The sequence below is a fragment of the Bombyx mandarina genome, chromosome 05 (assembly GCF_030267445.1).
Source record: "Bombyx mandarina strain Sakado chromosome 05, ASM3026744v2".
Classification (NCBI taxonomy): Eukaryota; Metazoa; Arthropoda; class Insecta; order Lepidoptera; family Bombycidae; genus Bombyx; species Bombyx mandarina.
The window spans coordinates 12,352,666-12,379,220 of NC_143212.1; the positions used below are offsets into that span (position 1 = coordinate 12,352,666).

At 42.9% G+C, this 26,555-nt stretch overlaps 1 protein-coding gene across 2 annotated transcripts in view; it reads right to left on the minus strand.

Annotated features, from left to right (window-relative positions):
- The window catches only part of stol (voltage-dependent calcium channel subunit stolid), a 78,613-nt gene that overhangs the window by 48,107 nt on the left and 3,951 nt on the right, over window positions 1–26,555 (minus strand). For both annotated transcript variants that reach the window (XM_089727816.1, XM_089727817.1), the window contains exons 2-3: window positions 13,056–13,137; window positions 1,367–1,477 (exon numbers count right to left, since the gene is read on the minus strand). In XM_089727816.1, the coding sequence (XP_089583942.1) occupies window positions 1,367–1,477; window positions 13,056–13,137 (193 nt within the window). The remainder of the gene's footprint in view (window positions 1–1,366; window positions 1,478–13,055; window positions 13,138–26,555) is intronic.

Genomic DNA, 26,555 nt, shown 5'->3' on the forward strand with positions numbered 1-26,555 from the left:
CAAATCACAAAACATTCCGATGCCCTGGTTAATTGAATCCTGTAGGCCTTCATTAGACGGGCGGGGGACGAGTCGACAAAAAGCAACTTTTACAGGAAGGAGAATCGCGTAGTTCGGACAAAAACCACAAATGACATTCGGGCGGTGTGGCCCGGATCGAATAATTACGTTTGCGTCGCGGCAGCTCACCCTTAACTTGGCTTTCACACACCGACAAACTTCCTACCGCAGTTTATACTGTCTTCAATTATGACATGCTCTCCAAAACGTAAGTACGCACTTTAACTTTTCAAAGCACGAGTGCTTAGTCGTGACATGTTTGTTGACGAGGCTATCTTCTGATGTGTTTTGGATGTATAATAATGCTGCTTATGTAATCGATAAAAATATTTTCATTACAAGATATTTTAAGTTTCAAACGTATTTCATTCCGGGTGGAATTGCTAAGTTTGCATAAGATTGAAAGTTGACCGAGAACGAGTGGAACTAGTTGAGATTCAAAAGAATTCCAATATGTCGGGGTGCTGCATGGCAAATCGCGAGAAGTAGCCGCCGGCGGGGAAGCGACTACATCACACTAGGCGTTGTATTCTGAAAACTATTTTAATATTGCATTGTCGTCTGTGAAAAAGCTTAGGTTCAAATTTTATTCTGCATACATAAAGAATCAAATCGTGGAATCAACTGTAAGTTAACTAATTTGAATTGAATAAGAACTATGATATTAATTAGGAATCCGATTGTTCAATTAATCGGACGATTTACACTAGTACATAAGCACGAGTTGTTTTTTTTTAGGACGTCTATTAAATCAGTTTTTCTGTACAATCCAACGCAAGATAGATCAAAATTATAAATATGCAGCTGATCGTTTGAGAAAAATGTTTCTTTCTGCAAAATTAAAACGAAAGCATGGTGGCTAGTTGAAGTATAAGTTTTTGCAGAATAAGAGCACAGGCTCGCAGGAGGCGCCGCCCACACTGCGCTGCCGACGAACTTGGGAGCCGACCATCGCGGAATATGTTAATGCCAGAAGTCGTGACAGTCGCCGCAATATCTTCCCACTCCGCAATTCGCGGCCCCGGCCTCATCGTTAACACATTCCTATTGTGGTTTACTTCGAATTCGAAACGAGCCGGATTTATTTCGTTTCGGTTTGTTTATGGACCCTTTTTATTGCAGTCTTTATGAGAATATTGTGGCCGTATAAATTACGTATGACAAAGAGCGTGTAAAGTCACCTACGTTCTTAGATCGTTTGTTTTATCAGTCTCACGGTTATCTTCGTTGGCTTCGGTTTGAATTGTAATCCTAAACGGCTATTATAATACTATTGAGGCTGTATGTACTTGTGTGTTGTACTTACCATAACCGCGTTAATTTTGAAGTCCATGTAGTTCTTCACCTCGGCTGCAAGTTCCCGCACCAGCAGCAATCCATCTTTTCGGACAACGTCTACGTTGTACTCGTGGTATTTCTGTGTACATTAAATTGGTAAAATTTAATACCATATCTCAATTTTAAAACGAAGAAAATATGATAGTATGTAAAAAAATAATCAAATTAACATGTAGGTATTCATATTTATCGTTCCGTATATGATAAGCTGTATTTTGGAAATCGAGTAGTACCATTGGTCACTTTTTAGCATATTTTTGAAGTTTGAATTTCGATAATTATATTGTTTATATCGATTGAGTTACATCGACATTTATATAGGTTTGTTGTAAAATAACTATAATATAAAATTGAACATGTTAAAATTAAGACAATTTGCGAATTGCCATGTGGCAACACTGCTAGGGGGAGCAATGGCGTTAGTGGGGACGAGGCATATTAAAAGTGGCGAAGACCGAAGTAAAGCGGGTAGTTGAGAAAAAACGTAAAAGGCTTTGTAGACAAACTTTGTAGTGAGTACGCACGTAAATATTTGTAAAAGTGGAATTACGAATAAATCGATACAGAACTATGTAAACTGCTCCAGTCAGTGTATAATTTCCTGTCTGGTGGAAGCGTACTTTACAATATAAATTTCTTGCGAACAATGATCAAGTGTAGTAATATTAGAAGGCTGTTAATAATTGTACTAGCACAATATCCATGCGAGGCATCCGTAATTTAGCGCTTTCACGGGCACAGAAGTACATTGGCAAGCGTGTAGCGTTCGCATAATTTGCGAAAATGACAACAATCGTGTCGCATTCGCGCTACATTACACGCTGAGTTATTGGTTTCCAGCGGCGCGGTCGGAGGGCGGGGGGCGAGGCACGCCGCGGTCGAGACCTGTCAAATTTAAAAATGGAGCGAACACATCCGGAATTCGGCGGATGTTGGATGCCAAATTATTGTTATTCGGAAGAGGCTGTGTGCCTGTTTTGCGTTGTAATTCAATTTCGGCGGTGCTCCGTGTCGCCTTTTGTTGTACTATCAAATCTAATGAGATAAGGTCGCCTTATCTTTTTCCTACTTAATTTTATTGATGTTAGAATTTCATAAAGAAGGCTATACCACTACGAGGCTATTCCAATTAAGGATGAGTAGGACGTGAGCTCACAGGCTAAACCTGGGAGACTTGCTAACACTAGCCATAGTAAGAGCAGTTTCTTTCGCAGAATTTAACACGCGAAAACGCGATCCACTGAAAAGATTGGGCGAGTAACTCAGTGGGTTGCGGCTAAGTTACATGTCGAACTCTTTATTGTAATCGACGATCAGTTCGAAGAGTTCGGTGACCAGTGCTTGTAGAGCCTAAAAGCACCGAAAGTGGATCCGGGGGATCCGACAAGATATGTTTGGATGACGGTGATTCACCCGTCGCCTGGGTCAGAAGTGCAACTGCGTTAACATATCGTTTCAGTAAATTATTTTATAGCAGGAATGAGTATACGATCTCATGATCTCATGATCCACCCGATTTCGTGTTTCGCCAACGTGGGAATGAGATAAAAATTTCACTAAATATCACTTATAGTACAGTAACAATAGCAGCGACCTTCAAATAAACTAAACGCGTGATTCTTTTGCGCAGACGGTGGTAACGATACGTGGACGGTGGTAGCCCACACTACTAGTGTGATAAGATTTCGAAGGAGTGACTCAGGAAAATCATCTTGACATGGTTTACGTTTTGTATCAAACCGAAACTGAAGCTAACGAAACACACGCTAAGCTTCCAGCAAGATCAATATTATGAATTAAACTCCCCAAAACAGTCCTAAAGATGTTAGTTTAATTATGACAACTAGGTGAAAGTGGAGACAGGGTCAAGGCCAGTCGTAGCCGGATATTTGATTTGTTCTGTGCTGATAGCCCGGCTCAGATAGTAGGTGAGGGGATAGGATGGTATCTGCAGTCGCATCAAGACTGCCGCTCGGCGCCTTGCAGCATGAATCGTAAGGGCATCGGCGTATTTTAATGCGAATTTTAACGAACGTTAACATACAAATAGTTTATCTGCTACGTTTCGGTTCGAAGGGTAGGGCTGTCGTTGTATTATGAAACTGAGAACTTGGAACTCATGTCTCAAGGTTGGTGGCGGCATTTACGTTGCCAATGTCTACGGGCTCCGGTAAATGTTTAACACTAGGTAGGGCATTCGATCGTCCACCTATTTAAGCAATAAAAAATATTAAAGCGCTTGAGAACAATGATTTGCACAATAATTAAATTCATTTAAAAAGGTTTAGTTACTCGAATCCGTGTCCAGAGAAAAAAAAAATGGTACGATTATCAAACGTTCAGAGGATTAATTATAATCAATGAAGAAAACCGCATCGATTATGTGAAAACCTTATTATACTCATAAAGTTTTTCATTTTATTTAATAAAGTCTCCTCTTAGTATATCCTCCAACTTGAGTTCGTTGAAAATAACGAGTATTAAATATTTGACGTAAACTCAATACATATGATATCATTCATCAGATGTTAAATCAATCCACTGAATCGGTTAAGACCGTGACCGAATTAAGTAGTCTCTTTTATTGCTACCATTCGAAATTCGAAACCTAACAAAGTGCTAATTAATATCATTACATTTTTAATGTAATGATATTAATTCGAGGTAAGTCGTCGTGGCCTAACGGATAAGACGTCCGGTGCATTTGTGTTGAGCGATGCACCGGTGTTCGAATCTCAGGCGGGTACCAATTTTTCTAATGAAATACGTACTCAACAAATGTTCACGATTGATTTCCACGGTGAAGGAATAAATAACATCGTGTAATAAAAATGAAACCCGCAAAATTATAATTTGCGTAATTACTGGTGGTAGGACCTCTTGTGAGTCCGCGCGGGTGGGTACCACCACCCTGCCTATTTCTGCCGTGAAGCAGTAATGCGTTTCGGTTAGAAGGGTGGGGCAGCCGTTGTAACTATACGTGAGACCTTAGAACTTATATCTCAAGGTGGGTGGCGCATTTACGTCGTAGATGTCTGCGGGCTCCAGTAACCATTTAACACCAGGTGGGCTGTGAGCTCGTACAATCATCTAAGCAATTAAAAAAAAAAAATCTTACACTCAATTTACACGAGGGTAACAATACGATTTCTAGAATTGACACACAAAACCGGAGCTGTTTGGTATATTGTTCGGAACGTTTAATTTCGTTGCAAATTTAATCAGAACTGGGACGTTTTGGCTGAGAGTTGCATAATACCGTCGAGCGGCGGCCCTCGCGGGGACACATCGGCCAACAAGGAACCTAAATTCAATTAAGGCAGTTAATTTAATCCGCTTTGTATGTCAACACCGTCCTCAGTGGCACTGATTAATCCTGTTACCACAGCCTATTTATTATAATTCAATTATTCGCGGTTTTATTCGTTACGAAAATTTCGAGAATCTTCCATTTGAAAAGTTTCATTTATGAGTCATGTTTTATCTATCTTGGGACATCTCATCTCATTATTGGTATGCGCTGGGCCTTGAACGAAAATCGTGAAATATATTAAGAGCTGAGAGATGGCCATTGAATGGATACTGATATTTTGAAATAACTAACTTAAGTATGCAAAATAATGAATGAACGCACAAAGAAAATCATATTCTGCAAAATGTTATTTTTTTCTAGAAACATCACGACTTCCTTTAGTGCCAAGGCGCGCTTTGTAGTTTTCCTTCAGTAAAGTGCGAAAGAAATTATAAAGAAATGCTTTGAAAAATATTCTTTCCTTCTTTTTAATATTTTTTTCTATACATTGCTATTTTTTTATCATTCAGAAATGTTTCCAGTACCTAACTGCGCTGTACAATAATAATTAATTTTGCTTTTTTTTCTCGAACGTTATAATTAAAAAAAAAATATATAGATTTCTTTTTCAATTTTAACCTATTATTTTTAATGAAGCATTGTGGTAAATTCTCTGAATTTATGTTCATACATTATGAAGGTCCATCATTACTGTACGATTAATTTAGTTATTTCGCCCAAGATAATTGTATATCAGTGAGCAAGTCCCGTCCAATATTTACTTATTCGTTAGATATATATTCGTATATAAATTTGGAAATCTATTAGTTATAAACTATTTCCAAACGATTTCTGTATAAAGAGTTTTTGAACGACATTTGTGACATTACTATACGATATGTTGTGTACCTATTGTATGAACCGAAGAAATAAATCTTTATTTGAGTCGTCTATTATCAAAGGTGGCAATCTGTGCATTTGGACAAAAAAATGTTATTGATATGTCAATACAGATTGATTTGAATATAATCGTCTCCTTCAAAGAATACGGTTCAAAACCTGCATTAAATAAAGGTTAATACTTAACCTGTTATTTATCTAAGATGTCGTTCAGAAGAGTTTTGTGACTGCCAATGGAATACAAAGTCAATAATTCGTTTTTCTGATTTACCAATAATTGTCCAAAAGTCACATTGCCGGCTTTGATAATAGTCGACTCATTTATCATAAAGTAATTTTATTTAGAACAAAAACTCACATATACATATATGACGTAGACCCAATTGTGGAAACTCCCACGTACCACCCACCGAGCGTATTAGGTTTTATTAACTGTATAGGGGTAGACGTGCTCACGATTCACCTAGTATTCAGTGACTATTTAGATAAAACACGGGGTCGAAGCCATTGAATTGCATAACCGCTGCCCCACCCTTTCAAATCGGAACGCATAATTGTCTTGGAACAGAAATAACCAGGATACTAATATCTACCCGTGCGGGCATAAAATATGCCCAACTAATAATAAATTATGTTTGTGGATTGCAGTGTGCTGGTATAATGCTCAGAGAACCCAGCCCTTTTTTGGGTTTGAATCTTTTAGGACACGATTTTCCGAGTGACTTTCCCAGGTCCCCACAACTTCCGCTCCTCTGTAGGAGTTGTGGTGTTACTGGCCTAGTAACTAACCCACATAGCTGATAGTATTTTTACATACAGCTTCAATTCAATTGATGATAAATTATGTATGACCTAGAGGAATATGAACAGAAAACATAGCAAAATAGTTTCATATGCTTAATAGATGGTTATAGAGTCACAGCAATAAGCAGCGGCCTGACTGTACCCTTAGTATTGCCGACCACAATGAGCTACAGTAACCACTCACAATTAGGCGGACCGTATGCTCGTCTGCCTACAATGTTAATAAAAAAAGAAGACGTGCCATCTGGCACGATAAAGAATGAGTATATCAGAGGAAGTGTGAAAGTAGCCCAGGTAATTAACAAATTAAAAAGCAGACGGTTAGCGTGGTATGGACATGTGATGCGTAGAGAGAAGATGCATGTGACTAGGATATTTATGGAAATGCTAGTGCAGGTAGAGGGGGAAAAGGAAGACCGGAGAAAACATGGATGGAGTGTGTGAATGACGATATGAGAGAGAGAGGAGTGAGTGTCGAGATGACAGCTGATAGAAGAGAATGGAAGAAAAAAAATTGCTGTGCCGACCCCACCTAGTGGGGTAAGGTGGGGAAAAAGAAGAGAAGAAAACGTACATGGCGTTTAGTTTAATAAAATATTTATTAGAAATTTTCTTTTATCCAATTCGTGTTAACTCATGTTAAAATTTGATGTATTTAATGTTTAATTCAGTTAAACTCCTTTACTAGAGAGAGAGAGAAAGGGAGAGGGTAGGTAAAAACCGCTTGGTCATGCGGCGGCATCGTTTCTTGCCGGAGCCGGACAGGATTTTCCACTTCGGCCGGACGTATTTGTGCGTTTCCTAACACAAGGGAACTCCATTTGTCCACAAAAAAATGTGTACGGAAAAGGGCACGATCGCCGTGTCCCGTTTTCCTTTACACCGCTAAGGGATATGTGATACTTTCTGTGAACATATATGGTATTCGTTTGTGCTACCTTTTAGTAAAACGAGGTTACGCGGGCAATCTGTTTTGTTAACGGCACGAATCGATAAACGCACTCATGGTTTTTTTTTTATTGCCTTGATGGGTGGACGAGCTCACAGCCCACTTGGTGTTAAGTGGTTGCTGAAGCCCATAGACATCTATAACGTAAATGCGCCACCCACCTTGAGATATAAGTTCTAAGATCTCAGTATAGTGACAACGGCTGCCCCACCCTTCAAACCGAAACGCATTATTGCTTCACGGCAGAAATAGGCAGGGTGGTGGTACCTACCCGTGCGGACTCACAAGAGGTCCTACCACCAGTTTGTTGAAAAGTGAAAGAAAAAAAAACGTTTACATCATAATTTGTTCTGAACATCTCTTTTGTACTAAACGCGCTCGGTCTGCCTTATGACTTTTGCAAAAAAATTTATCTCGAATCGTTTTCGTGAAACTTTCAACGCCAAGTCAATACGAATTTACGGTTCTTTGAGAATATTCTTAAAAAAATTACAGGCTTTTGTATGAAAACCGATAGATAAGTGCTTGCCTCGGAACATAGTGGAGAATTTTCATCCTACTTATTGTTCTTTTGTATGTACCTACGTAGATGCGACGGCGAACAAAGGCTTTTTGTTGTTCTAGTCTTCATACACGTAGCTTAGATATACGTAGCGGGTGCTTAGAGTGCCTAGACCTACGAATACCAATTTGAAAACAAAATTGATCTGAATTTCGTGATCTCTGATATTGTGTACGGTCGCAAAGATTTGAAGAATTAATTATAACTAGAGGTCCCGCAGTAGTCGAAATTCGACGATAATTAATTGGAATTGTAAGTTTTTGACTATTATGATTGTATTTTATTCTTCTATAATCACAAATTTCGCCAAGACTACACTATAAAAAATATTAACAAAGACAAACAATATTGAATCTATTCTCAATTTGACAACAGACGTCAAGAACAAAAGTTTAACAATAAATAGTATGCATGCGTGTGTGCGCAAATACATGGTATGTAGTGTGTGTAATATTTTCTTTATTGATTTAATGTATCTTTTATGCATTATTTGAAAAAAATATTAGCATTGTGCACTTCTTCTCTATATTCTCTATAAGTGTGGAAAATTTCATACTCCTCCGTCCGCGCAATTTCCGTAAAAAGGGATACAAAGTTTTTGCTTCACGTATTAATATATAGATATGTAGCTGTTGAATGTATTATTTATTTAATTTATATTTTAATGTACTAAGACATTAAAAAAGGTGTATATAAAATAATATAAAGAGAGATAACGAGTGTGATGAAAGGATATGTAATAAATGTTACACAAAAATATATGAAATAGACACATGTTCAAATAAATACATGAGCAAATTATGAAGACAAAAAAATTATCTTCTATTCGTATTTTAAAGGCGTGTAATACAGAATCTATCGCGTATGTAATGTAACATAAATGTAAAATACTTCTTCTTCTTCTAATATTTGTTTGAAAATGAAAAAAAAACAAAAGGAATCAACGATTAATTAAAAATATACAACTACAGATGTAATTAAATTTCAGTATGGCTCGACGTCTTGGAATTTCATATTCTCGTTAGAATGCTCAGATTGAGCTCCGGGAAGATTCGTTGCGTTGTAAAACTTCATTTTAAGTTAGCCCGAAGCTAAAGCTTTTGTAAAAATTCTCTCCTCGTTTAATTAAGTGAACGAGTGAAACGTTGTATGAACACCTTTTGTGTAGACTAACACGTAATTTACGTTTTTAATAAACCTGTAATGGAATACCTTAATAATTAAATAAGAACAAAAAATACGACGATGAGGGATCAAATATTTAATACTTTTAGCAGACGTAATTAAGAGAACCAACGAAACCAGGTCTTCTAGTAATGATCGTATTTTATTTGTGAATGTTTTGTGGTTTCTTATTAACGAAACGTTTCTTGAATCCACAATTCCAAAATGGAATTTACCTAAAATATATGTATATACTAGCGACCCGCTCGGTCTTCGCTCGGGCCTTTAACAAAAATTTCAAAATAAAAAATTATAATACACACACAGAAAATTATAAAAGTAGTTTGAATAATTTATTATTATTTTAATGAACTTTTATTTTCATTTAAATAATATTTGTTTTTATCTATTTTTTTATTATTTTTATATTATTATTTTTCTAATTTTCGTAACATTATTGGAGTTTTAGTAAGGATCCCTAATTTAAAAAAAAATATATATAGCCTATGTCACTCGGGGATAGTGTAGTTTCTAAATAGTGAAAGAATTTTTCAAATCGGTTCAGTAGTTTCGGAGCCTATTCAATACAATACAAACAAATTTTTCCTCTTTAAAATATTATTATGTTATATATTATAAGTAATAAGTATAGAAACGTTTGTTGATTCCATAATTCAAAAATAGAATTTACCATACCTAAAAAGTATATATATAAAATAATATTACTATTAAAACGAACATTCTGTATTCTTTTTTTTTGTTGTAGAAATTCGAGTCCATTATGGTAGGTACGTAACATTTGATCGAGCCCAGCACCTGTGCCGCGCTCCCGTCCGTTCGTATTACATAGGAGGTTTTATATTTAATTTCTTTCCGTCTTTATGCTTGTTCCATTTAGAATATCTTGAAAAGAAAATATTCAAACGTATACCCAATGCCAATTGAAAGCTTCAAGGCAATCTGTCTGTTCATTTTAGACTCATTTTCAATTAAGGAAAGGTAAGGAAAGAAGGCCTTTGCAATTTATGATCGAAAATATGCTAAGAGGCTCTCAGTATGTGTTACCATATATTAAGCGACTGAGTTATAAATATGAACTAGCTGACCCGGCAGACTTCGTAGTGCCTCAATCGATAATTAAAAGACCTAAACTTTTGTATAAAATAAACTTAAAACAAAGAACAGGAATCCGTCCGACGGGGGACACATCAAAGGAAAAACAAAATTGTTATTTTTATTTAATTCCGAGCATTTTCATATTTATCTACCTTTTAAACCTTCTCTGGGCTTCCACAAATAATTTAAGACCAATTAATTAGCCAAATCGATCCAGCCGTTCTCGAGTTTTAGCGAGACTAACGAACAGCCATTCATTTTTATATATGAAGATTGTTTTCTGTGGCCTTCTTTTAAATAAATATTAAAAGAAGGCTTTTGCAATTCAAGATCGTAAATATCTTATTGGATAACAGACCCTCAGTATGTATTACCATACGTTAAACGACTGAGCTATATGAATTAAGTTTTTCTACGAGCTAGTGAAATGAATGTTTCGGGCTCCCATTGTCCGTGCAGCGGATGTACCCAGCAAGCCTAGTGGAGCTGACAAAAGTCGAGTTTAACCTAATTTGTTTCTCTTCTCGCAGTCGTGAAGGCTACACCGCACTGGGTGTAGGTTAGCCTTTGTATTCAACTGGGACAAGGTAAACAATGGATATGTACCTGTTCGCCAAGTTCAGGAACGATGAAATTATTGTTACTAGTGGCCCCGCAGTAGTCGAGATTCGACTATAATTAATTGAAATTATAAGTTTAAACATTATTATGGTTCTATTATCAAACACTATTATATTTCGATAATATAATCACAGTGTTCGCCAAAACTGCACTATAGACCAATAATATTAAAGACAAACAATATTAATCTACTTTCAATTCGACCACAGACTTTAAACAATAACAAAAGTTTCCCAATTGACAGTAAACAAACAGTATATTTTTATGTATGTGTTGTGTCAAATCCATGGTAGTGTGTGTAATGTTTTCTTTATTGATTTAAAGTATCTTTTATGCATTATTTAAAAAAAATATTAGCATGGTGCACTCCTTCTCTATATTCTATATAAGTGTGAGAAATTTCATACTCCTCCGTCCGCGCAATTTTCGTAAAAAGGGGTACAAAGTTTTTACTTCACGTATTAATATATAAAGGTATAAATGTTTCAAGTTTGGACCGAATTTTCCAACGAAATATTTCGTGTTTGTTTTTAAAAAGGTCAAATTCTATTTTAAAAGTCTCAACTTTTATTTTAAGTGTTGTTCCATTGACATTTATCAATTATAAGTAGGTATTTCATTTCGGACTTCAAATAACTTTCTAAAAATCTTTAATCAAATGAAAATTTACAATGTATTGTTGTTCAAATTTCATAATATTACATGTGTATAGTTTTATTTAGGATCTTATGAAGCTATTCAGTATTATAGTATTCGTATAAAACTAAATGATAGAAATGATTTATTTGAGTAATATGGCGGAGGTGCGGGCGTCTCTCGCTAATATTGAATAAAGTTCAGATATGGAAAAGTTTCTCTTCGAAACATAATATTAGTTCGGGGCTGCGATCTCTGCTGAATTTTGATGGTTTTATTAATGCGGTCTATGTTGTAGGAAACTATATATTATTGCTCTATTTCATAGTCGAGAATGTATTTCAGAACAATCATAGAAAACTGGAGAAAGTTCTTTCATATTGATAAGTCCAAAGCGACTCACTCAAGGCTAAGTTTGAGCTGAACTAAAACATAAGACACATATTAGAGAGTTAATTAAGATGGAACTGATGATTTGTCGTGAAATAAAAAAAAAGTCAAGAAACACCACACGACTTCCACGGTGAAGGAATAACATCGCGTAATAAAAATTAAACCCGCAAAATTTTAATTTGCGTGATTACTGGTGGTGGTAAGAGGTCTTGTGAGTCCGCACGGGTAGGTACCACCAACCTTCCTATTTCTGCCGCGAAGCAGTAATACATTTCGGTCTGAAGGGCGGGGCAGCCGTTATACTGTAAAAACTGAGACACGAGAACTCATATTTGAAGGTGGGTGGCGGCATTTACGTTGTAGATGTCTATGGGCTCCGGTAACCACTTAACACCAAGTGGGCCGTGAGCTCGTCCATCAAACGAAGCAATAAAAAATAAAAAATAAAAAAATAACTTTGTGTCGAATGTTTACCGAAGTCCTTAGAAACCAAAACGTGAATTCGCCCCGAAACACGTTTAATCTTGAGACATGAGATCTTCGTTTTATTTAAAAATAGACACATTAACTAGAACACGTGACTTTTTTTTTACTTATACGATTAATTCACCTTTAAACACAACAGTCATAATATTCGTTCTATACGAATCTCCTGTACTATAATACTAATGTGTTCAGAGCAATTCATTTCATTGGTTTTTAGGCCCTGTTTTATTTTACAATGACAGAAGATTCAGTAAAAGAAATCGAAATAAACACAATCAATTAATTATCCTGTATCATAGTATTTTTAATATCTAACAGTATTTTAAGCAGTATTTGATTCGATATCTAACAGTTTTTTTGCAAACTTATTTTTAATTGCAACACCTACTACTCGTTTATTGTTGCAAAATAAAACCTGGGAAAATATGGAGTGTGAAAAGCCAGTGTTTTTGTACGAAAGCGTCCGACCGTTGAGGCTAGTTTGCCTCTACGTACACTCACTAACACCTTTGAGGGGGAAAATTTACACATTCTCGTAGCGCGTTTAAAAGTGAAAACCATAGACACCTTTTCTTCTTTTCAATAGTCTACATACAAGCTTCTTCTCGATCGATTGGATATTTCTTCTCTTTGGCTAATAAAAAGTTTTTATAGTACTAAAATTTTTTATATGAACTTAATTTTAAATGATAAGGAGAAAATTATACATAGTACATAATATTAATATTGCTTACATTTTGAATTTGATTCATTTTCGTGAAATGTCTTCCGAACTCCCACAGGTCAACGCCAAATTTCAACGCCCAATTCTTCACTCTGAAACAATGATCAACGGTTTAAAATATGTTTGTTTTTTCCTTCGCAAATATCGATGTAGGTACATAGACCGATCAATTTTGTCGAAATACTTGATTACGAAATACGTAATAATTCAAAACAGAGTCGTGTCTCAAGATAGGTACCAACATTCATTCTGTGATTTCTATAGGCTCCGCTATATTGGGCAGTAGAGTAGTGAACAAGTACGTACAGAATGAAAAAGACTGAATCATCTTTATTATGGAACTTAATGACATACTGTAAAAGATCGACAGTAAGTCACAAATTAATGATACGTTAGGTTGAAAGGTAACGGATATAATCGAAATAAAGACGAAAACCATAGACTTTTATTGAGCCTTTCGAAATGATATCGGAAGAGCGGAAATGTGATTGAGGAGCGCTGCTTAAGCACATCTCCCGCATCGTTGGCCACCCCTTATTCCTAATAAATAAACGCAGTAGGTAGGTAATATCGTCATTTGTATTTGTCACGGCACGACAAAAATACAAATGTAGGACGATCACTGTAATGGGATGAGCCGTTTAATTATAGCTCTTAGGTTGCTCGCGGAATGTAGGCAAGTCGAATTCGTGATGTTTGCCACGAAATTTCGGAAACTTTTTTTTATTTTGCTTTTTATTGTTTAGATGAGTGGACGAGCTCACAGCCCACCTGATGTTAGCAGCCCCACCCTTAAAACCGAAGCGCATTACTGCCTCACGGCAGAAATATGCGGGGTGACGTACCTACCCGTGCGGACTCACAAGACGTCCTACCTACGTACCTACGTACCTACGTCCTACGTCCTAGTAATAAAGTACCTACTTGAAATAAAGTAATGAATACATTATTCGCTGTGGATGAATACAGTAACTCTGTGTGGTGTGACTGGTTTTTTGCTCTGTTGGTGGGTGATGGTAAAAAAGAATCCATTATCCTTATTTTAATTTTCGATTAAATCGAATAATTGTTCAGAGCAAGTTGAGGTTTGCGCTAGTAGACATCACACTGCTTATTCCTGATGCAAAATATACCTAATTTGTAAAGTTTCGCAAGGAGATAACCGTTATTCAAATGCGATTCATACTTCTACATCATTTGTTTCGATGGACGGAGAACCTTGAGATGTCTCTGGGCAGCAGTTGCTGATTAATAGTACCGGAAAGTTCGTGATCTGATCTGCGGCTTACCTATAAACTTTAGCGTCACTAACTTTCATTTCCGAAAATGTTTTTGCTATCCGTATATCCTCCATTAAAACATTCTCAGTCTTGCGTGTAATAAATCAGCCTAGAGGAATTGACTAATATGACTGGTAATTAAGAATAATAAATGTAATGAGCGCCGGGAGCCAACTGAGTGTTCGAAGAAACTTGCTCGAATTTCCTCTTATTCCGTTTCGTTTAATTCAAGTTGTTCCACAATGTCCTCATTAGCAAACAGAGAATGTTCGGCGGCCATTGTTCGCTTAAGTTCGGCCGTCACCGCCAGAAGTTGGAATTTTAAATTCTTTAAAACGGTCCCATGGACAGACAGGTGGCGATGTTTTCAAGTGCTTGCCGATCAAGATCTCAACTTTGAAGAAGTTTTGGGCGGTTTATTGTTTCTCATTGTTATTACTTTTCCGGTTATTTAAGTCTCCGTGACAGGTTTTTTTTCATACCACTCAAGTAAGTAGATATAAGTTTGTTTCTTGTCTAAGCGTTATCAAAAATTTATTTTTAAAAAGCTATGCATCTAATGCATATTCATCAAAATAGTTTTATTCGTTCAGAATAGTAATTCGGCTACGTAATGAGAAATATTTTTTTATAGTCTTGCGATATGTTGCGTATGTCTGGTTTGCAAACGCGAAACGACTAATCATAAAATCGGTTTGTGGATTAATGTACAAGAGAGAAAAGGAAAAAACAAATAGAAAATAATATTAACATTTTATTTGTGATAAAAACGAGTGACACTTTACAATGTCATTACAATATCAATATTTTTTTATTTGCTTGTGCAAATACATGAGACGCATTGCCTCAAACTATAAATGAAAAAGTATATTTTTAGTATAAATGGGTGAGCGGTTACTGGAACTCAGAGGCATCACGTTGTGAATCCACCTTGAGGTATGAGGTCTAAGCCTCATAGTATAATGGCGGAGCTAAACTTCAAGTGCCATGACTGCTTTGCGGCAGAAATTTACAAATTTTTCAAACAATTTATGCTAATTAATAATAATTATTAGGCAATCTATACATTTTTCTTTACTTTACTATATATCTTTCCGACCTATTCTAGTGACCTCGAGCGATCGTACTAGATTTACCGGGCGAGTAGGTGACCTCGCGGGGCTCTAACCCAACGTTTGTTAACACTAGCCCTAGCAAGAGCAATGCTTCGCAGAATCTACCACCGGGTACGGAAACGCGATGCACTGAGAAGATTCGGCGAGAAACTCAGTGGGCTGTATCTGAGGGTTAATTTGCTCGCCAAAGCCCTTCGTCATAAGTGACAGGTTCGACGAGAACGGTGACCGGTGCTTGAGGTAAGTAATTCATCCATATTGAGTAACAAGGTTCTTTGTTAAACCTTGTAATAATTGGATATAATGAAACAATCGTATGTGACAAGTCGGATAGATTTTATCTAATTACCATTTGGGCATTCTATCTCTTTTTTTTTCGGGTCGTGGGCCGTACCTCCTACGAGGTCTCCGCGCCGAGAGGGCGCGCTGTGTACGTGGGACTTGACGATCTGCTGATGTTGAGAACAGACCGCGAGCCCAAGGATTTTTAGGGGCCTACCGCAGTAAACGACTCCCCTGCACTCTTACACCCGTCGTTCGATCTCCGTCCGGGGTCAGAACCCGGTCAGAGTAGGGGGTTTCCCGCGGTCAACACTACAACCAGACACGCGGCGCCACACCAAGGACGCCCGACCGACGGGTCGTCGAGACGATAGTTGACGACGCCGATCTCCGCGGTGTTCCGGAATACCCCGTTGGGTCAGAACCAGCCTGCTGGGTCGGAACGTGATACATCGGCAGGATTCTGTCCCATGACTCAAGGTAGGTTGCAGAAACGTCGTGGCATCAATGAGCTCCCGCAACTGCTTAACTCCAGGTGACCGGCTAGTCTACATTGGCAAAAAATAAAAAAAATGTCGAATAACAAAGATCCGCTTAAAATATCTTGTTACTGTAATCGGTTTAGCCCTCCCGCTGAGCGCAAGGTTTCAGCCAAAGAGGGTTAAACCGATTTACGTTTCACTTCAATTTAATATCTTCTCTTTACGTGTGACAAATTCTCATTTTAAATATTGTGACTTAGTGAAACTCGAGAAAATTGAATCTCTCCGCGCCCCCTCCCCGGTTCGGTATTTCAAAAGGGAATTCGAAAGTAATTATGTACAAATGAAAGTTTATTACAGGTTTTTTTTTCTTCTAATTCACCTTGGTAGGTCAGAAATTCTTCAAGATTCAGCATTTTGAAGCTTTGTTTGGATTTATTTTGATATGTAGCTGATTTTCTAGTCAAACCCAGTATTAGAAAGTCTAAAGAATTTTAGGAAACATTTTTTAAAGGCGCTTAGTAACAAACGACCCTCTGTACACCTGATCGTAAGTAATTACCGTAGCCAGCCTAGTACTACCTACGGCTAAATTCATAATCATAAATCAAAGTTAATCGCACGCTGTTAGTAATTAACTTTGGGATTTTTAATACGAAAAACGAGTACATTGCCCCGTACAGCTAATTGAATGTACGCATCGGGAGCGCTGAAATATTTTTAATTATCAAAAGACCGCAACCGAGCGCCGGCTCAGAGTTAATTCGTTAAAGATAGATACGATGATATCTCGGTTGCAGTGGTCCGATAAAGGTTGTTTTATTAATCAGCCTCGGCCGACACTGGCAGACAGGGTGTCAGACGCGCTGCGCCCTTACGTAAGGCAGGCTCCGTAGTACGCGGCGTCTCCTCCCCCACACCCCCGCAGCGCCCCTGCTCTCCCCGAGCGCTAGATCAATACCGGAGCCGGCGCCTTTGACATGTGCCCCGCTCCACACCGCGTGCCGCTCGCCAAATATTTACGTTGTGGAAACAGATCATAACTAGTTTCATTTGCCTGTTTGTACGGTCCCGCCCGCGACCGACATGCTATCCGATAAAAACGATTTTAATTGACAAAGAACTAATTTATGTCTCAATTAATTTAACGTTGATTGCGTTTTGTTAATTGCCTTGGGACAGTTCAGCTTGAAATCGGTTTTTATCGAGTAATTTAATTTTTTTCGTTCTGATTTACGGTTTAAACCGCAATATCTATTTGACATTGTAGTTAAGCTTTGTTGACAATAGTTAAGCTTTGCGTTTCACGTTCGAAATAGGCAGAATGGTCGTATCTATGTATTTGCAAGGGCCTATTATACGCCCTAATTACAGTAAGCGCGTAAGCTTTTTTTACGGTTTTTTTTTAAATTACAATGTATTGGTGCTCTGTTGTAAGAACACTCGCAATAACTTGTCAGCTACCTGTCAGCTACAAGCCTAGCATAAATTCAGTCGTAATCGCATCGCCTGATACATTGAGCGGTATACCTAAATAGGCCATGGTCGAACATTAGACGGTAGATCGCCACAAACGCATAACAGTTTTCATTTCTTAAGCTATAGATAAAAATACTTATCGTTTGTGTAATTTCACATTCAATGAAACTGCAAAATATAATAAAAACAGTTCGCGTACCGTCTACCGTCTACCGCCTTACAGACAACCATTACCCTTGCATGTCACATGATTTCTGTTTGTTTTACATTGCGCGTCGATTAAAGAGCATTAAGAAAATATAATTGGTAATCACGACTTTTCATGTCACCGAGGCACGAATGCCTGGCAATAATGCCTCTATTCTTTTCCTTTACACCCGCTATTGTTTGGCGACTGCGTTTATTACTTTTACTTTTTTCATTGATCGGCTTATGATCATGTAATATAATGAGCCCTTGAAATATGTATGATTTAAATACTGAGTGAGAATCCAATTTCCTTAACAGGCCGATGGAAGGAGGAAAATCAAGAGCAGAAAATGAAAAGCGTTGGTAAATATGAGGAAATATTGTGAGGTTTTTTTCATATGGAATTGAATAACAACTGTTTCACAATATCATTGTAATTTTTAAATTTGAACAAAAAATAAAATGTCTTTTCTTCGTCAGTACTTTCTTTGGCTATTTGATAATTGCATTAATTAAGTAGTTGAATTTGGGTTTACGCACGTTACTATAAATGAATAAAAACTGAAGGAATGAAAAAAAATGGCCCTTTCTGTTGAGCGATATTTCTCTCATTGAAATAAAACAATGCATGAGAGTTACCGCTGATTTTCCATCTTTTTTTTTGTCTGGCAGCTATCTGATCTACAATATAATCAAGTAACTACTTACATATACACGGGTGTCGCTAACTATAATAATATCTATCTATATATATAAAAATGAATTGCTGTTCGATAGTCTCGCTAAACCTCGAGAACGGCTGGACCGATTTGGCTAATTTTGGTCTTGAATTATTTGTGGAGGTCTAGAGAAGGTTTAAAAGGTTAGATAAATATGAAAATGTTCGGAATTAAATAAAAATAACAATTTTGTTTTTCCTTTGATGTGTCCCCCGTCGGATGGATTCCTTTTGTTTGTTTTAAGTTTATTTTATACAAAAGCTTAGGTCTTTTATTTATTCCGGTCGTGGACGGGCTTGCGGTGCGCACTCTGCGTGCTGTGGGTCTCGTCTGCGGGGGAGTTGCTGGACTTCGACCGGGCGCGTCCGTAGGTGGCGGATCACGGGCCTCTGGGCAATAGTCACAGGGGCATCGCTCCTTCTCTCCCGTTGTGTTACGGCGGGAGAGATTGAGCGACGCGGACCAAAACCAGCACCGGGGGCTACACGCTCTCCTCCCCCTTCACCTGCTGAAGGGTGGTTCTTCTGGAGATGCGTGGGCCTCCACTTTTTTCCCTTTTCTTTGTTACTTTATTGTTTTGTTTTTACTGTCCCTTGGTTATTTTTATTTATCTTAAGTTTTACCTTGTCTCTTTCTCTTCTTTTGTTTCCGTTCATTGTTTTATTTTACACGCCTTTCTATTCTTCTTCGCCTGTGGTTTTATTTTGTTTTATTTGGTTTTATTTTCATCTTCTTTCCCTCTCATACCCAATTCTAAGCTCTGACACCCGGCGAGAGAATGAATGGCTGGTGGGGGACCAGTCGTTAGGGTGTCCCAGGGAACCGTACCCCGGGTTAAAAAAATAAATAAAAATGTAATGTAATGGCCAGTTTAAAAAAGTTATTACCCCAGGAGGGTACCTCCTGCTCAGCGGGAGGAGAATCCCTTCGTGTGGCCGACTCGTCGGACGCACGCTGCCCCGCGTACTCTGGGGGGGCAAAAACTGCCTAGACGTCAGGTCCGGGAAGGATGGAGTTCAAAAGAAGAAAATTATGTCCGAGAAGGACCCTGAAGTAAGATCCTTAAGAGCCGATGTCGTGTCGGACAACGATATGGCCACAGTTGGTTCGGCCCAGTCGTCGACCCATTCGTCGCCGACACGACGACGGCGGAAAAGGGTGCTCAATATAAGCTCGGACGGGCTGAGTAGCAGCTCCGGCTCGGAGGCTCAGGATCCGACAGGTGTGAAGCCCAGAGCAGTCACGCCGTCAAAGCGTGGACGGGGACGCCCTGCGACCACAGGGCAGTACGTTGGCATGGCCGCTGCCAGGCAAGCGTACCTCAAGGCACAAAAAGAGGAGAAGGAGCTCACTGAGAGCGCGCGCACCACACGCCACAAGAGGAGAGCGGCTGAAGGGTCTGTCCCTAAGCCCGATGCCGAGCGTAGGCTCCATCAAAGTGCAGAGGTGGCCCTAATGGTCGCCGCCAAATCCAGCAGCCCGAAGGGCACGTACGTGCGTGCACTGAAGGAGTTGGCAGTCACTGTCAAGGAGGCCACGGAGGACCTTGTGGGCTACACCGCAGCCGAAGAGGCTAAGAGACTGCGAGCGGTCAACGTCAAGCAGGAGCAGGAGATCCTGCAACTGCGTAAGGAGCTCGATGAAGTTAGAAGGGAGTTGGCGAGGGTTTCGCAGGTGCTAGCGTTGCCCACATCGACTGCGACCCCGGCCCCGAACACCAAGGAGGAAGAGGAGGAGTTGCGCCTACAGCGCATTATGCGAGCTGTCGGCACTATGCTCGACGCTCGCTTTGAAGGGCTGGAGGCACGGCTTCTACCGGAGCCCCGAATGCGACCACCGCTAGCGGCGGACAAGCAGAGGAGCCGGGAAAAATCGTCTAATCCCCCTGTCGTCGTTGACGCTGCACCGGATGCGGCACCGTCATCAGTTCCACCGATGACATTGGCGAAAAAGAGGATGCGTGGCCCCAAGAGAAGTGTCACCGCGCAAGCGGCTTCATCCGAAACGCACACCTTCCTCCCGGCTCCAGCTTCCATGATCGAGAGCTGGTCAACGGTCACCCGTAGGGGTGCTCGACCGAGGGAGGAAGCAGTGAGGACGGTTCCAGCGGCAGCTATCGCTGAAGCGGAAAGGAAAGACCGGTCTTCTGTAAAGAGGAAAGAGAAGAAGCTGCGCCCTCCACGCACTCAGGCCGTTGTCCTCAAGCTGCAACCAGAGGCCGTGGAAAGAGGCTCACGTACCGCACTGTACTCGCCGAAGCGAGGGCCAAGGTAGATCCTGGGGCCCTTGGAATACCCATCCAGCGCATCCGGTCTGCAGTGACTGGGTCTAAGGTGCTGGTAGTGGAAGGTGCAGACCAGAGCGCCAAGGCCGATCTCCTGGCCCAAAAGCTTCGTGAGGTTCTGCCCGCAGAAGGGGTCATAGTGACCAGGCCAGTAACGACTGCAGCCATCCGCATCAGCGGACTGGACGACTCCCTGATGCCGGAGGAACTTACCGCGGAGCTTGCCCGGATTGGCGAATGCGCTCCTGATGCGGTGAAGATCGGAGACATCAAGTCTGGCCCAGGCGGGATGGGTCAAGTATTGGTCCGGTTGCCCGTCGTTGCCACGATGAAGGTTCTCGCCGTTCCAACACTGAGGGTTGGTTGGAGCGTGCTCCGCGCTTGTTTGTTAGAGGCTAAGAAGCTACAGTGCTTCCGATGCCATGAGCTAGGGCACGTGAGCGCCCGATGTCCTTCGTCGGTCGACCGCAGCCGGGATTGTTATCGGTGCGGCCAGACCGGCCACGTAGCGGCCGGCTGCTCTCTTGCACCACACTGCGCTGTATGTACCGCTGCCGGCAGACCGGCGGACCATGTCTCCGGGAGCAAGGCTTGTGCCAAGTCCCCGAGACCGAGACTTAGAAGAGGAACTTCCGCTGCACTTGAAAATGCACGGAGGCAGCCCGGTACGGCTATGGAGACATCGAATGGCGTCCTGCTATGACAGGTGTCCTTCGATTCCTGCAGGGGAATCTCAACCACTGCGCCAGAGCTCAGGACCTTTTGTTCCAGAGCATGGCGGAGGGGTTGACCCATCTTGCGGTGGTCGCCGAGCCGTATCGGGTCCCTTCGAGCCCCGATTGGGCGGCCGATTTGGAGGGCCGAGTGGCAATCATCCGGCGTTGTTGTGTGGGTGCTCCGCCTACGTTTGCCGTTGTTGAAAGAGGTCGCGGCTTCGTTGCCGTCCTCTGGGCCGAGATATTCGTGTTGGGAGTGTACTTTTCCCCAAACAGGACGCTCGTCGAGTTTGAGGTTTTCCTCAGCGAGCTCAGCCGCGTCGTTGGAAGGTCGCACTTCCGACGGATTCTCGTTCTAGGTGACCTAAATGCCAAGTCATTGTCTTGGGGTTCCTCTAGGACGTGCCCCAGAGGTAGAGCGGTGGAGGAGTGGCTGGTCGGAAGCGGTCTCCTCATCCTCAATCGCGGTACGGAACTCACATGCGTGCGACGTTTGGGCGGGTCCGTGGTGGACGTTACATTCGCCACGCCTGACGTCGCATATCGCGTACGCGGTTGGGCGGTGATGGTTGGCGAGGAGACCCTCTCCGACCACCGTTACATCCGATTCAGTGTCGCCGCGACCCCGGTGGGTTCTGTTCGGGGCTTTTCCTTGCCCATCAGTGGCAGCGCTAGGGGTCCTCCTTGGGCCCAGAAGCGTCTCAACATCGAGCGGTTGCGTGAGGCGGCCATAGTGCAGGCGTGGCGTCTTGACTCGCTTGGCGAGCCAGCAGACGTGTGCGAGGGGGTGGAGCGTCTGCGCGAGGCAATGTCACGGGTGTGTGACGCTGCTATGCCTCGCGTGAGAGCTCTCGCTCCTAAGCGCCAAGTTCATTGGTGGACCGAGGAGATCGCCAGCCAGCGCCGGCTATGCGATATTAGTCGTCGCACATACCAGCGATATCGACGACGAAGAACGCGCCGGGACCCGACGAGGAGGACCGCCTGTACGAAGTGTACAGGACGGCGATAAGAACCCTGCGCTTGGCTATCGGGGAGGCGAAGGAGGCCGCCTGGAACGACCTACTGGCCTCGCTGGACCGTGACCCGTGGGGGCGGCCCTACAGGCTGGCGCGTAATGCGCTTCGCCGTTGGGCTCCTCCCGCAACCAGCACCCTGCCGCCGGAAACATTGCAGCGGGTAGTCGGGGGTCTGTTTCCCGATTTATCCGGGATGGCCTTCGTCCCCCCTGTGATGACAATGGCGCGGATTGCTGATAGCGAAGAGCTTGAGGACGTCTCCCAGGTGGAGTTCGATTTGGCTGTGCAGAGGATGCGGGCTAAGCGCACGGCACCCGGTCCCGATGGGATCTCGTCCCAAGCGTGGGCGCTCGCCTTGACAGGTGACGGCTTGGGGCCTGCCCTCCAAGGGCTATTCAGCAGGTGCCTCCGTGAGGGCAGGTTCCCAGAGCCATGGAAGACTGGTCGGCTTGTCCTTATTCCTAAGGAAGGCCGGCCACGTGACGAGCCAAGCGGGTACCGCCCAATCGTCGTGCTGGACGAGGCTGGTAAGCTCCTCGAGCGCATCGTCGCCAGTCGCCTCGTCCAGCACCTCGAAAGCGTTGGGCCTGACCTGGCTCCTAACCAATATGGTTTCCGGAGAGGTCGCTCCACCATGGTCGCGGTCTTGCGCGTCCGCCACCTCTCCGATCGTGCGTGCTCCGAGGGGGGCGTGTTGTTGGCTGTGTCGATTGATATCGCCAACGCCTTCAACACGATCCCTTGGAGCACGATCGTGGAATCGCTCCGGTTTCACCGCGTCCCCCCTAGTCTCTGCACCCTGATAGAGGATTACCTCTCAGGGCGAAATGTAGTCTTCCCCGAGAGGAGGGGGTGGGGACGGAAAGCGGTGTCGTGCGGGGTCCCGCAGGGGTCGGTACTGGGACCACTCCTGTGGGACATCGGTTTCGATTGGGTCCTGCGCGGTGCTAGCCTGCGTGGCGTCGACGTAGTGTGCTATGCCGACGACACGCTGGTGACGGCCCGCGGAGCTGACTACAGAGCCGCAGCGATCCTTGCGACGGCGGCGGTCTCCACCGTCGTTAGTCGCATTCGGAGATTAGGTCTTGAGGTGGCCCTCCGCAAGTCCGAAGCGGTGTGCTTTCACCCAGTCCAGAGGGGACCTCCTCCGGGAGCGAATCTCATAGTCGGCGGAGTATCGATCGCTGTCCAGCCGAAGCTCAAATATTTGGGCCTTGTGCTGGACAGTCGATGGCGCTTCGACCACCACTTTGGTGAGTTAGTCCCGAAGCTGCTGGGGATGGCGGGCGCACTAGCCCGTCTTGTCCCTAACGTCGGTGGTTGCAGCGCCGGCGTCCGGCGTCTGTACCTGGGGGTCGTGCGCAGTATGGCTTTGTACGGCGCTCCCGTGTGGTCGCCCGCACTCTCTGCGCGCAATGCAGCTTTGCTGCTACGAGCGCAGCGGGTGCTCGCGGTGAGAGTCATCAGGGGGTACCGTACGATCTCCCGGGAGGTCGCCTGCGCCCTCGCCGGTTCCCTTCCTTGGGATCTCGAGGCTGAGGTAGCAGCTGCGGTATACCGGCGCAGAACACAGTCCCTGAGTCGGGGACGGACGCCCGGCCCGTCGGCTGTCGGTCGGTGGAGGCGTGCTGCGCGTCATCTGGCGTACGCCAAGTGGAGAGAGCGGTTGCTGGAGGAGCTTGGCCAAACTTCAGTCACTCGCCGACGCACCCTCGAGGCCCTGGTGCCCGTGCTGGAGGCATGGTCAGATAGACGACACGGCGTGCTCTCCTTCCACTTAACGCAGGTCCTCTCGGGGCATGGTTGCTTCGGGAGGTACCTGTGGAAGGTCGGCAGGAGAGAGCCACATCCGGGTTGCCACCAGTGCGGGCATCCGGACGATGACGCTCAGCACGCACTCGAAGCGTGCCCGCGTTGGGAGCGCTCGCGGCGAGACCTCATCGCGGTGCTGGGGAGAGACCTCTCCTTGCGGGCTGTCATCGCCCGCATGCTAGAGGACCAGAATTCTTGGGAGGCCATGACCAGGTTTTGCGACCTGGTCATGGCGTTCCGTGAGGCTGAGGAGCGCGAAAGGGAGTGGGATCCCTCTTCGGCTTCACAGCGAAGAAGGCGGAGTGGGCGGCACGGGCGCGAAGCTCCCGTTCATCTCCCGTAGGCGCTGTCGGGTGCCGGTTGCGGGGGTGCCCGGTACTCGGCTGTTGGTCCGGTGGTGAGGCGGCGCAAGGTGGCTCCTGTGCACCGCTCACGGTGTGTCTCCGAGACGACGTCCTGCGGGATTTTCCCGGGGATGGAGTGCCGTCCTACTAACAGGATGGGTACCGGCGACGGCGAGCCTTCGGCGCGCACTGTGCGGTACCGTGGGTTTCGTGGAGTCGGAGTGGTGGGGCTCGATGGGGTTTAGTCGGTAGTCGTTCTGCGGGGCAAGTGCTTCGCGCGCCTTTTTCAAGGCGTACTCTCCTGTGAGAAATTGGGGGAGGTGAAGGACCTCGGCTCTTCTCTTCTCCCCTTCTTCCTCTCAGGAGGCGCCGGAGTCCGACATAACCCGGTCCGTTACCCCCCTCGACCGGGTATCCGTAAATGGATTCCCCAGCGTAAAAAAAAAAAAAAAAAAAGTCTTTTATTTATCGATTGAGGCACTGCGAAGTCTGCCGGGTCAGCTACTTGTAAATGATATATTTAAAATTGATCAATATGAAAGAAGTTAAAAACTTTGCCATTTAATTATTTTTTTTATTCCTTAACGGTTTCCTAAAAGTTTGGTAGTAACGCATTTTAATGAAACTAATCAACTTATACACGGCAATTTTCTAAGTATATAGACCTCTCGGTTCTGCCTATCGGCAATCGACTTATCTTTCTTTTTTTATTGCACCTGTAGACTGACAAGCATGCCGCCTGCCTAATGGTGAGTGGTTACTATCGCTCATGGACGTCAGCAATGCCAAGTGCAAAACTAACATGCTGCCTACCGTTCAGTACTCTCCATAAGCCTAGTTTGAAGTAGGATATGTCATAGCGCCGGATGTTACGTGGTAAAAAGATCTCTGGAAACACATTGTGGATGAACACAGTGGTTCTAAGTAGTATGTTTGAACTCTACTCCGGTGGCGGGCGGTGCGATGGTAAAAACAAGATGACGGGATCATATCAAACGATTCCTCAGGGCACTCCTCATGGAACATACGGTACAAAATACAGAAAGAGCCTAAGTACCTCCGTGGGCCCAGAGGTTCCAAGCGATCCACGAGAATCCGGATTATCGACAATGCGAACGGCCCTATTCTTTGTGGAGTCAAATGGAAGTAGCTGGTATTTCGGAGCACCGGCCCAGAGTTCAGAGCAGTACTAAGCAGTGCTAAGAGCAGTACGGACTTGTGTTTTGTAAAACAAAAATTTTTTTTCAGGCGTGAAGTGGCGCTTCGCTCAGTTGAAGATTTCCAGCCGCCAATTTGGACTTGTCCAAAACTTCATAATACCATTAGACTGATTTTTAATGAACAAACATACTTTTCACTGGTGGTAGGACCTCTTGGGAGTCCGCACGGGTAGGTACCACCACCCCGCCTATTTCCGCCGTGAAGCGGTATGCGTTTCAGTTCGAAGGGTGGGGTAGCCGCTGTAACTATACTGAGGCCTTAGAACTTATATCTCGAGGTGGGTGGCGCATTTACGTTGTAGATGTCTATGGGCTCCAGTAACCACTTAACATCAGGTGGGCTGTGAGCTCGTCCATCCATCTGAGCAATAAAAAAAAAAACTCATGACTTTTATTTGGTAACATAGTTATACAAAGTAGAAAAAATAAATAGCAGACAATTAATTTGACCCATTTCAGATTATTTTCTTAAAAAACAAAATAAAACTTATTACTTAACTTTATTAGCCGTTCGATTAAATACCATTCACAGGAAGAAATAAATAATAGTTAAAAAAAACGCTGAAATG